Below are 13,605 nucleotides of genomic sequence, written 5' to 3'. Positions count from 1 at the left end.
AGGCTCTGGGCCAAAGTATCGAATCCAAGCCTGGGCGTAACTCTGTGCACCCTGCTGCCCGATCACTCCTAATCTCACCAACCTCCATTGGCTCCCCATACCCCAATGCAAAGAATTTATGATCCCTGCCCTTGCTTATAACTCCCTTCATGGCCTGGAAGCTTTCCTTACTTATGCAACCTACTCCAGACCCATGTGTCAGTACGTACATGTCCTCTGCTCTCCTGGGTAACATCCCTTCCCTCTGCTTTTCCACCTGAAGATCTTTCAGCTGTCTCGAGCTGACAACTCTGGTCCTCCAACACCTTTGCATTATTACTCTTTGTCCCTGTTATGCCTTCAGTCAACTATCTTAATTTATCTCCTACTGCTGGACCTCAGTTTTAATCTCCCACATGCTTTGGAATGTTTTACAACATCACAGGCGCTATATAAATGCAAGCAGTAGTCATTGTCAGCAGTACAAACCTGACTGAAAAGCCTCTATAAATGTTTTCCAACATAAAAAATGCTTAGGTTGTCTGATCACTCTCTTACAACTTATGCTTATGATGTTAAAAACATAATTTCCTATGGAAAATATTCAGCTTAAGCGGAGAAACCAAGATGGTGGCCAAAAGGATTTCCAGTAAATATTAGGAGCAATTTCATTGGTTCACCTATTGATAGAACTGAAAAGACTGCTTAGTGTTCATTTTTTATTTCCGTGTCTTTGTCGTTCTGAATTGGAAGTTTAATCTCTTTTCTTACATTTGATTCCTACTTTCCCTACCTCTTCAGTTGTGATTGGTTGCTGTTTAATGAGTACAAGATTTCAGCCAATTAGTGATTCATTTGCATACACAGATGTGACATCAAATGACAAAATTCCCATTAAATGCAAGAACTATATAGTTTAGATTTGTAAACATATCAAAGTTCTTGAGCAAGAAAAACGCACACTTTAATGCAGTCCTGAATAGCTCAATTATTTGAGGGGAGGGGAGGGGAAGGGGAATGGACGGCAATAACTACCTCGCAGTACAATGAGATCTGCCAATTAAGCATCAGAACTGCAATGTACCAGGTTCCTTGTAATAAATGAGCTTAGAAATACTCTCCATTTCTTAGCTGCAACTATTTAAAAAAATGGAGCAAGACAATAGAATGAGACTAATGGTTAAAAATAAATTTGTGAACTTCTAAAACAAAATCAGTATACTATCAAAAATTGCACTTAATGTTGGATTAAGCAGTTTAATTAACTATTATGTTTTCCCACATGCTTATCAAAGAATGTAATTATCCCAAGTGTGTATGTTATCTATTTCTCAAATGATTTGCACTGCAAAATCAAAATTGGTTGCTGCTAAATATTACAGCAACGTAAAATTTTACTGCTTTATTAATTTGTTAAAACACCACTTAAACATCACAACATTCTGCAGGGCCTAACTTATTTCAACATTAGTATTCTACATCTTACTATAAAATTCATACAGAAAATCGCTGTACACAGACTTGCCCATTCCTTCATATATGGAAGGATATTCTGCAATTAGTCTGTCCAGACACCAATCACAGAAAGCAAAACAGGAAAAAAATACCGCATCTAACATTGTAAAGTTTGCCAATTAAAATGTTTTTTTAGTCTTGAATGTTTTAGACCAAAATGTAGAAATTTAAAATAGAATGCTGACATTCTGCCAGATATGTTTCTCAGGGATCTAATCCCTTTGATGTTTGCTGCCTCAGCTCCAGAATTGGTGTAAATTGTTGCCAAATGTGGGAATTTGGCTGGAACCCACTGAAACTAAAATAAAGTTTTCTGTAGCAATGAATCCAACTGCACTGCTAACAGGTGAGACTGCGCCTTAATACTTCACTTATAGTAAAAAATATAAGTCATAGTGATGGAAAATACTGGTATCACTTTTCTTCTATATGCTGTTCATCAATAGTGAGTTTCCAAAATCGAGTAATGTTACTCCAATGACACCGTATTGCTTTCATTGCCGAGAGCATGCAGAAATCAAGTGCAGGCAGCGGAAAAAGCGTGCGGCAAATCTGTCCTACCCACCCTTTCCCTCAATAACTATCTGTCCCACCGGTGACAGAGACTGTGGTTCTTGTATTGGACTGTTCAGCCATCTAAGGACTCATTTTAAGAGTGGAAGCAAGTCTTCCTCGATTCTGAGGGACTGCCTATGATGATAATGATGATTACAGAAACCATGAAGATCCCATTTGATGACTAGATCGGTGTTGAATTAGTCCATCTCAGTTGGGTGGCAATAGGGTCCTACAACGGGTCCCACGCAGGATTATCAGCTGTGGGAAAGTTAGCTGGAGTTCCCACCGCAGATTGCTATCCATAAACAGACACAAGCAGCACGAAAGAGAGGAGGAAAGAGCAAGGCGGGAGAGAGAGTGCGCGCGTGCAAGGGGGCGGGGCGGGCGAGGGCGCAAGGGGGCGGGAGAGCGCGCGCGAGTTCCCACCGCAGATTGCTATCCATAAACAGACACAAGCAGAGCGAAAGAGAGGAGGAAAGAGCAAGGCGGGAGAGAGAGCGCGCGCAAGGGGGCGGGAGAGCGCGCGCGAGTTCCCACCGCAGATTGCTATCCATAAACAGACACAAGCAGAGCGAAAGAGAGGAGGAAAGAGAAAGGCGGGAGAGAGAGTGCGCGCGCGCAAGGGGGCGGGGCGGGCGAGGGCGCAAGGGGGCGGGGCGGGTGAGAGCGCACGCAAGAGGGGGGGAGAGCAAGTGGCAAGGCTCTCCTTGCTGTGGCGCAAAGTCCCAAAGGGGTCCAGCAAAAGTCACTGGCAGCAAAAGGCAATGGCAACACAGACAGTTGATAGAAATGTATCACGAAGCAAATGTGCTGGTGGCTGCCACATGTTTTATCATCTTGTTTGTATCTCCAGTTAGTGAAACCTCCCCCCTCTCCCACGGTATAAAGACGGCAGTTTCATCAGGAGGAATCATTTCTAAACTCAGAGCCACTTTCTAATCTGGCTCTGAAACATAAATGCAGTCCAAGTTGCACAACATCCAGATTTATTTCACGATATGAAATATTTTAGAGCTGCTGCAAACAGGGCTAAATATGTTGTATGTGCATCTGTATATTTTTGAGTGGACAACAGTTCTGGAAACCCTACATTTGCAGTTTAATTTAAATTCCTAGAGGGTATCGGTTTCAAGCTGTGTAGCTTTTCTGTGAAAATTCCTTTTTATATATCAATGGTTCCCACATTTTGAAGACAAGATGGATTTGATTAATTGATTCTATCTGGGGACTAATCTATAAGTTGTTTGCCTCAATGCATATTTCCACTACAGCTGTGCTCAACTCCCTGTCATTAAAAAGCTCAATTTCACAACCACAAATTAAACATTGCATTCCATCAGCTCTCGTCTCTGCCCATGTCCTCTTGGCTAGTTCAATTTTTTGAAGCGATTTTCAGACTTGCCTGGTTTACCCTTTTGCTCTATAAAACTTGACACACAACATCTGTGCCAGTTGTTACACATCTGCAAAAAAATGTTAGTATAAACTAAAAGCTCTCTGTGGAAAGTCTGTTTTCTTCAGACTGACTGGATTTTACAAGGCGTTAACTTAAATTTTTGGGGAGCAGGGGAGAGAAGGCATTTATACCTCGAATAGCAAACAAGTTCCAGGTGCAGTTTATCACCGGCATTCTGCCCATCAAGACAAGACCCTTCCACAGACAAACTTTTTTCCCCACACGAAACGATCAAGGAACATGATTTTCTCCTACAAATTCCGGTTTAAACACACTCCGGTACAGATTCTGCTGTAGCAACTCAATGGACATCACAGCAACACTTCGACTACATCTGAGAGAAGGGCCTAGTCGTTATTAGAACTGTAAAACAACAATCTACTCAAAACAGCATTTCTGAATAAATCTGACCTGTCCACAAGCCTAGACTCACAAAAAGTCTTCAAACAACCTAAACCATTTCTAACATGTACAACAGTCAATGTGACTTTAAAAGGTAATATCCACGGCTGCAGTTAATGCTGACATCAATGGAAAAGGAACAGTAAAGAGATTGTAAATAAAAATACCCTACGTACCTGTCATTACAGTTTTAGATTAAAATGCTTTGTAAAGTTCTTTATGGCAGTTAGAATGACATCTGACACTTGCATCTAGTGTTACTGTACTGTTACTGGCTGAACAAAGCTGCTTCCAGGTCTTATCGGCTGTTGAGACAGGAGTAGTCAGTAAAACATGTAAAAATGCAAATTATGGATCACTGGTTAGTACATTAGAAATACATTAACTATATAACCTACAAATGTAGTTGAACCATTTTGAGAATCTTACTACAGAGGATGGATATTACCTTTTCAAGCACTCAACCCTGCCAATGACAAATATGAATCAATGCTCTTTAATCCAACACTACTTGTAGTATTAATGTAAATCTGCTTTGTTTCTGATGGCACTGGTCTAAGAAACGACACCCATTAAAATAGCCCTGAAGGCCACTCACACTGAACATGTTCATAACTGTAGCTTCAGCTACCCAGAGAACCAAGACAGAGCCAAAGTGGGCTGATTCAATTGCCATATCTTAACCCATACTCTGCGAAACAATATATACAGTTAACACAATTATTGCAACAAGCACAACACCTTCACCTGCAGTGACACCTTCACCTGCAGTGACACCTCATTACATAGCACAGCTTTTTAAAGAAGCAAATGTACAAAAAGTGATATTAAGAGACCATTTTTCAGAGAAAGCAGAAAAGGGGTACTGAGGGAATGATCAGCCATGATCTTATTGAATGGTGGTGCAGGCTCGAAGGGCCGAATGGCCTACTCCTGCACCAATTTTCTATGTTTCTAAGAATAATTCTTATGTACAAATTTCTTGGTAATTAACCACAAATTATTTCTCAGTAAATTTGACAATCCGTAATCCTTCCATAAAATTATGCAGACTGCTAGCCATGGAAGCAGGACATAAATTTTACTGAACATACACTTTCTACAATAAATTAATCTCAGGATTCAACTGACTTAAAAACTCAAACTTCATTCTCATGGTTTATGCATCTCTCAATTATATTAATATCTACATTCATAATATTTTTCTTTAATTTAGATTCCGTTCAATTCGGATACAAACGTGTACAAGGTTTTTTATTAAACTGAAAATAAAGCTACTTCAGATTGGCTCTGCTTTAAATTCAGAGTTAGTATAGTTTAGGGGAAATTGCACCACATAATCAGTAAATTTTAATCAAAGTCAACATTCAATATATTCCACAGTAACACTTAAGTGGTCCCTGGTAATAATTAAGCTGGGCTGAACAAGCAATTTGAACATTTATCATTAAAATTATTTCAACTTAAAAACTGTAACAGACATTTTACAGATGCAAAAAGCATATTTTCTCTAAATGTAGATAGTTTTCCTTGGACATAGAGATCAAAGCTTAATCGGAAAACTTGCTGTAAATCAGGGTTTTTACAGGAAAGAGGATGGGGGTGAAAGCGGAGACGTCAGGATCAGAACAGTTCAGATGGGTACCCGCAATGAATGTTTTCCTTGAACCAGGATATGCTGCACACATATATATTATATATACGCAGAAAATTAGTGATTCCAAGCAAGTTAATGTAATACAAGATCATAAGAGAACTGTTTTATAGCATGTTGTTGTGGGAGCTTAAGTTTTTTTGGGAGGCTGTGAGGGTACAGAAATAAAAACAAGTAGCTATGTACGGTTTAGACATTTTAATTCACAACAGCTAGGAGTTCTGAACAAACCGAAATCTGCTCCGTAGTGTAAATTTTTCAATACGCCAGATCATGCTACAGCACAACTCGCATATAAACCATAAGAAAATATTGCAAAACAATTGTTAAGATTATCTGAGATTGTTTAAAAACAGATTTGAAAGTACGCTACCTCCATATGAACATACACCCTGTTATCTGCAGCTACAATGCAGCCAAGCTTGAAGGTTTACCACCTTATTCAGTAGCAGAAAACTTTTTTTATTGAAATAAAACACGGTCACATTTGAAAATATAAGAAAATGAAATAACATTTGTATATTGCATAGAATATCAAGCAGAAAAACCTGTGCGCGCAATAGTAGTGCGTCAAACGTGTCTAAATAGCGTAGTCACAATTTACAATTTTAGGCGTGGTTAGTAATAATCCTGTGCCATTCATTTGCTGCACTAAATCTTAAGCATTTATTTATTTGATTTGTTACAGAGGACCTTCAGAAAACAAACTGATTTTCTTCCCTATTTAGAAAATTGCTGTTCGTCACCTTCTCATATGGGATTCTCACAATAATATTATGCGTTACAAAATCAAAAATCCTGTATTGGCCATTGAGAATATATTTTTTCAATGAAGATTGCTGACTATTTCTTCCTGTTGTATTAACACACATTATCTATAATTATAAAATTACCATTGATGCTTGTCGACTGGATGTTACTAGCACAGATGCTCCATAGTTTGAATTCAGTCCTCCAATTGGCCCATTTTGTGATGGTCCCAGTATACTTTGCATGTCACCATGGCCACCAGGCATGCTTGTTGAAGGCCCAACAGCATGGTTTCTGAGAACATGGATGGCATCATCCAATCGGTCGAGACGATCCTCCATTCGAGTTTGCTGTTAAGAAACAATATGCTGAATGAAGACATTTGCTTTGGCAACACTTCTGATAAGGTAAACTCACAGCTGGTTAGTTAATGTATTAGGTATGTCATGGATAAGTAAGGAAAGAAACAGCAACAAAAACAAATGGTTTCAACAGCAGCTACAGGCATTTGGAATATGTTTCAAATTATAAACAGGATATCTGGGGAAAGGAAATTTTCCAAAAAAAACTACACATTAAAGGGGACCATTTTTTGGGGGGTGGGGAGGGGTAATTTGAAAGTTTGTGATTTTCTCGGCACAAGAAAGAGAAACATTAAGATAGTATTTCAGTTATTTGACATGCTTCTTTCTTGGACTTATAAATCTTTAAATAAATCAAAATGATTAAAACAGAAAATGTGAATGCTAAGCCAGAATACAAACTCTGCTTGGTACATTGTTGTAATTCATGCAGATGGTCTACAGGTCTAGAACGGTCAACCAGGGATGGAAATGCACCGTCGAAAGAGAAGTAATACCTCACAGACATCCTTTAAGAAAGACATTGCATCTTGCAAATGCTCATGAAGTTGCTGTTCAACCCGGTTTTTCTGGTAAAGCCAAGACATAAGAAGCAAAAAGCATTAATGTAAACACTTCAAAAGCTAAGCAAATCCAACAGGCTAAGTGAATTACTACTGAAATTACAACTTTGTTGGATTTAGAGAACAGAAGAGAAATTTAGTTAACAATAATCTCACTGACTGCTCAAAATATAAAGTAAATAAGATCTTTATCATCCTTTTTTTTGTAAAGTTAGTTGCCCTATCCTGTACCTTGCATTATTTCCCCGTGAAGATAGTCTGCTGGTAATCTGGTCCCATACCTTTACTAATGCCGAGCTTCCTCAAGTTCACTGCACAGAAAGCTGGGCCCTGGATTGTACTAGGAGGCATCAACTCAAGCAATGTATCAAAGAAAAAAAATTACCACTAAATCGGCAAGCAGCACCAAGATAGAACTAAAGAACAGGCTGGATAGGAGCTTTGAATTTACTTTTGAATAATAAATAAGCTGGATAATCTAACATTCTTCCTTATTTGCTCAACCTTCACACACAATCCAAGTTATAAAAATACTGATGTCTGAAAATGTAGGCCAGCTTGTAGTACAATTATGATGAAATGTCCATTGGTGTTGATTAGCAGGGGCGTATCAATTAAAACTAAAATGTAGATGGCTATTATTCGACTCATTATTGCCTCAAAACCACCAAATATTTTAAGAATTGATTAAAGATTTCAGCGCTGTTGCTGGCTGCTACACCAGCATCTGCAACCCCACTCCTCAACCGCATAGATTACTGATTAATGCCAAAGAAGCTTGTGTGAAACCAAGAGATCCCCAGCGCCATCTTCCCTGCTACACTAGTCAGCTCAGAATGTTGTTTGGATGATGCATCTTTCCTGCAATGTTCCCAAGAGTGCTTGGCATCTAAACCATCTTCATATCGGAGGAGGAAAAGAGGTCAGCTTCTAAAAATGAAGCTTCTAAAAACTTGAAAGTCTCATCATACTCAAAATTCTTCCAATTGGATTAATCGACTCATAATCAACCTTCCAGTGAATCAGATAGATGCGTGTGAGGAGGCATTTTACGATCAGGCCTCACACTTGTGAAAGTTATCCAACAATGGAGTGAAATGCAAACTTGGAAAGTTGTATAGTGGGCAGTGGTCACGCAGATGTCTCCCCATGAGGCCAAAGTCAAGTCGACCTGCCCGAGGTACCCCAAGTGAGTACACTGACACCTGGGAGTCCCTGGCCAAAGACCACCCTAAATGGAGGAAGTGCATCCGGGAGGATGCGGAGCACCTCGAGTCTCATCACCGAGAGCGTGCAGAAATCAAGTGCAGGCAGCGGAAAGAGCGTGCGGCAAGTCTGTCCCAGCCACCCTTACCCTCAACGACTATCTGTCCCACCTGTAATAGGGACTGTGGCTCTCGTATTGGACTGTTCAGCCACCTAAGGACTCATTCTAAGAGTGGAAGCAAGTCTTTCTCGATTCCGAGGGACTGCCGATGATGATGTCGTCAAAATGAAGGCCCGAAAAATAAATAATTGACCAACCAAAAAAGTGAAGTGCCTAACTACTAAAACTGAAACTTCACCAGAAACTCAAATTTGTACAGAGCTTAAAAAATACTACAGAATCTTACAGCACAGGAGGTCGTCATTCGGCCTACCGTGTTTGTACCGGCTCTTTGAAAAATCTATCCAATTAATCCTACTCCCCTACTCTTTCCCCATCGTCCTGCAAATGTTTCTTTTCAAGTATAAATTCAATTCCCATTTGAAAGTGACTAGTGAATCTGCCAACCTTTCAAGCAGTGTACTCCAGACCATAACAACTTGCTGCGTAAAATCATTCTCATTTCCATCTTGGTTCCCTTGGCAAGATCTTAAATCTGGTTATCAACCCTCTTGTCACCTGAAACAGTTTCTCCCTATCTACTCCATCAAAATCCTTCATTTATTTTGAACACCTCTATTAAATCTCCCTGTAATCCCTGTTCTAAAGAGAACAATCCCAGCTTCTTGACATAACTGAAGTCCCTCATCCCTGGTACCATTCTACTAAATCTCCTCTGCACACGGTCCAAGGCCTTGACATCCTTCCTAAAGTGTGTCACTGGAACCGCCCATCCCAAGGTCTCACTGACTTTGCAAATTGTAACTCGATCCATTTTGACACACTGAAGCGACAGAGGACAGAGCTCCCCAGAAGACAGCAAGGGCCAGCCAAAGGGCCCAAAATTGCCCAGGAGTTGCTCCATTTTTTTTGGAGCAACTTGATTTTTCTGAAGTAAAATTCCCATTTTGCACATTCAATTTGCACCAGTGTAAGTGAGTTAGTTAGGATTTTTTAAAAGTTTAGTTTAGTTTTTTTCAAAAGGGGGTGTTACCAGTCTACGCAAGTTTTGGCCTTTTAGGCCACTTTGGACAGCTAATAGTTGCTCCAAACTAACTTAGGCCAGCGTATGTGGCCGCACAGAAAACCCTTGCGGAGAGTTAAGAAATCAGCGCAGGTAGGTACTTAATGACTTGACTAAAGAACGTGAATAGGATCAAACAGCTATACAGGACATCATATGCCAAAATTCGCAGTTAATTTACTGTACAACAGAAGCATTCATGAAAGTTGAAACTACAAAAATAATAGTAAAAAGACAAACCATATTTACCTAATTTTTTTCAAAATATCCAAATAAAAAATAGAAGTACCTCCTGCTCGTAATTCTTATGTTGGAAAGTATTTTCATCAACACGGTTAAGGAAAGTCTTGAGTAAGCTCATTAAAATTACTGGCTACACAGTTATCACACCCCCCCCCCCCGCCCCCCCCCCCCCCCCCCCTCACCTCCCGGATCAAAACACCCCCCCACCCCACGATCAAAACTCTCTCCCCCCACCGCTCAAACTTTTGAGATGGATTTCAAAATAGGCAATTGTACCTGAATCTTTGCATGGCAATGTCCTCAAGTCTTCAAGTTGTGTGTAGAATATTGATATAAAATGGCAATAATGCAGGCAGCCAACAAAAGAACCAAGTGCTTTCGAAGAAGGCAGGCTTCTCTCGTTACTGCGCGGCAGGCCACTCGGGTCCCACACTGCAACATACATCATCATCAGCAGGAGCTACTGCGCATGCGCGAATGCTCTAATGCGCATGCGGACAGCTGCCAGCACTGTTTTTCGCGCAGGGCCCTAGCTCCGCCTCCCAATCGACTGGCCACGCTGCGCCAAACCCCGGGAGAGTCAACAGAGCGGCCAGAATCCGGGGAGATCTTTTTGGTGCCATTTTCAGCCTACGATGTCGGCGCATCTCTGGCGAGTGCACCGAAAAAAAAAACAGGTGGGCCAAATTTGGGCCCAGTACTCCAGCTGAGGCCTAACCAGTCATTTATAAACATTTAGCATAACTTCTTTGCTTTGCCTCTATTTATAAAGCCCAGGCTCCCGCATGCTTTATTAATAGCCTCTTCAACTTGTCCTGCTCCTTTAAAGATTTCTGCATATGAACAACCCCTGGGAAACTTGCGCGCCAGCTGTTAAATTTAAATCATGCTCCCAATTGCACTGTGGGAGCTCAATTTAGAAATGTTAATGAAGCGTCCCACCTGCCTCGGCACGATGGGACACTCTCACGTCTCAAAACGGGTGTGTATGCGGAGTGTTTGGGACGCATTCCAAGCTTAACATTTTTTAATCGACCCCACTCGACCATCATGGGGGTGGCGGGGGGGGGGGGTTAATATTGAGGCCTAGGTATGGAAAATCATTAGAAAAAGGAGGGAGGAGGAAAGAGAGAGTTAAAAAAGAGCTGCACTTTCCTATATGCTAAATTTTGTGCCAATTCACTGAGATTTGTTAGGTTGCCAGATTGACACCAGAAAAAAGCAACAAAACCATCTTAAATACTGGAGCTATCCATTTCAAAGTTGAAGAGAAACTTTGTTACCAGTGAGCAATTGTTCATAAATGAGGAACTGATTATCTTACAGCCAGCCAGCTCGTGTTTCCGAATGTCCTTTTAGAATTGTGTGGGATTACAAAGCTGACTTTATGCTTATTTGTTCAAAGTTTATCTTTTTAGTGAGATTCCTGGAAAGGAGTTTCAAATTAAGCCTGCAGGCTGGATTTTACAAGTTGTACATTCATTTTATGGACTGCCTCACCCAGTCATAAGTTGGCTACATCACATTTGAACAACAGATCCTCCTGCTCTCAAACCATCTAACTTTTCTTCCCTCAAGCTCACCTGCAATCTTTTAAAATGTCGCCCCATTCCCTTAGTCCTGGTAATCTTACACTGCCTTTCACTGCGTCCTGAAGGTGCCCCCCCCACTCACCGCGTCCTGAAGGTGCCCCCCCCCCACTCACCGCGTCCTGAAGGTGCCCCCCCCCCACTCACCGCGTCCTGAAGGTGCCCCCCCCCCACTCAGTGTCCTGAAGGTGCCCTCCCCTCACCGTGTCCTAAAGGTGCCCTCCCCTCACCGTGTCCTAAAGGTGCCCCCCCCCCACTCACCGCGTCCTGAAGGTGCCCCCCCCCCCACTCAGTGTCCTGAAGGTGCCCCCCCCACTCACCGTGTCCTAAAGGTGCCCCCCCCCCACTCACTGTGTCCTATAGGTGCCCCCCCCCCACTCAGTGTCCTGAAGGTGCCCTCCCCTCACCGCGTCCTGAAGGTGCCCCCCCCCCACTCACCGTGTCCTAAAGGTGCCCCCCCCCACTCACCGCGTCCTGAAGGTGCCCCCCCCCCCCACTCAGTGTCCTGAAGGTGCCCCCCCCACTCACTGTGTCCTATAGGTGCCCCCCCCCCACTCAGTGTCCTGAAGGTGCCCTCCCCTCACCGCGTCCTGAAGGTGCCCCCCCCCCACTCACCGTGTCCTAAAGGTGCCCCCCCCCCACTCACTGTGTCCTAAAGGTGCCCCCCCCCACTCACCGTGTCCTAAAGGTGCCCCCCCCCCACTCACCATGTCCTATAGGTGCCCCCCCCCCCACTCACCGTGTCCTAAAGGTGCCCCCCCCACTCACCATGTCCTATAGGTGCCCCCCCCCCCACTCACCGTGTCCTAAAGGTGCCCCCCCCCCACTCACCATGTCCTATAGGTGCCCCCCCCCCCAACTCACCGTGTCCTAAAGGTGCCCCCCCCCACTCACCGTGTCCTAAAGGTGCCCCCCCCCCACTCAATAGGTGCCCCCCCCCCACTCACCGTGTCCTAAAGGTGCCCCCCCCCCACTCACCGTGTCCTAAAGGTGCCCCCCCCCCACTCACCATGTCCTATAGGTGCCCCCCCCCCCACTCACCGTGTCCTAAAGGTGCCCCCCCCCACTCACCGTGTCCTGAAGGTGCCCCCCCCCCCCCTCACCGCGTCCTGAAGGTGCCCCCCCCCCCCCCCGCAAACCCACCGTTTTAGGGTGCAGTTCCATGGGGGACCAGGTGCTACCTGGTATCTCACCCAAGACGCCATTCTTTATTTTTTAGTTGACAGCTTATTCGCTCATGGGAAGTTTCACAGCCAAGTGCACTTCCAGCAGGGATCGTTGGATAATAATGAGAAGTGGGAACACAAGCTGATTTGCTACACCCAAGTGAATCGGACCAAACCTACCACAATGTGCTGAGATCTGGGATCTTTAGTTTTTAATCAACTGAAACATCAGAAGAGCGGTTTGCAGAATTTTTCAGTTTCATTTAGATTTAGTTTCCTTACTCTCCCGCTCCATAAATTTTTTTTGAAGTTTAACTTGGACTTCCTACAACATAACTTTTGCTTAAATCCATTTTTATAAATTTCCACTATGTTTTGTTTTATTTTTGAGTCATTCTCTCCCCTGGTCCTCTCCCTCCCTTCCCCAGCCACTTGCTCGTTCATTTTTGAGACTCAGCGTATATTTGGTTTTCATGATGAAAATGGAACAGCACACGTTTGAATCTTTGATTTTATCCACGATGTGTACTCCAGCTCCAAGATCTGTGCCGGGGCAGATGGGAGACTAGATTGTTCACTGTTACCCATCCTGTTCAACACCAATGATGCACTGGGTGCCAATATTCGGGCACTTTCAGAATATTTATTCCAGGCATTTTGCTTCTCTTCACAGTTGATGTATTGTTGGCAAACCCACCCAGGATCTATTCTATTTACCACCTTGAACAATGAGACAGTCGATGGATATGGTGGAAAGTGCAATAACATGGCTCTGTACCGTTTAAGAGGTGTTCTTGATAGTATTTATAGATACCGTGGGGGGGAGGGTTCTCTCATATGATTCATACGAGGACCCAGAGTCTCTGGCAGATGCCAACTTTGACCTTGGACAAAGTGGGCTGGGACTGAGAAAAAGCAAAGGGTGTTCTGGGTTTTCTTCAGCCTCCCTAGTTCGACACTTGATATCATCCAAAACCT

General features: G+C 42.9%; 1 protein-coding gene across 8 annotated transcripts in view; it reads right to left on the bottom strand.

Annotated features, from left to right (window-relative positions):
- tcf12 (transcription factor 12) overlaps positions 1-13,605 on the bottom strand; it is a 318,722-nt gene that overhangs the window by 35,046 nt on the left and 270,071 nt on the right. For 6 of the 8 annotated variants that reach the window (XM_070858349.1, XM_070858348.1, XM_070858351.1 and 3 more), the window contains 2 exons: positions 7,174-7,245; positions 6,458-6,664 (listed from right to left, as the gene is read on the bottom strand). In XM_070858349.1, coding sequence (XP_070714450.1) covers positions 6,458-6,664; positions 7,174-7,245 — 279 coding nt within the window. The remainder of the gene's footprint in view (positions 1-6,457; positions 6,665-7,173; positions 7,246-13,605) is intronic. The other 2 variants (XM_070858350.1, XM_070858354.1) reach the window with 1 other exon arrangement.

The sequence above is a fragment of the Pristiophorus japonicus genome, chromosome 17 (genome assembly GCF_044704955.1).
Source record: "Pristiophorus japonicus isolate sPriJap1 chromosome 17, sPriJap1.hap1, whole genome shotgun sequence".
NCBI lineage: Eukaryota > Metazoa > Chordata > Chondrichthyes > Pristiophoridae > Pristiophorus > Pristiophorus japonicus.
Note: the sequence above shows the minus strand (reverse complement) of the source record. Positions and strands in the feature narration are given on the sequence as shown.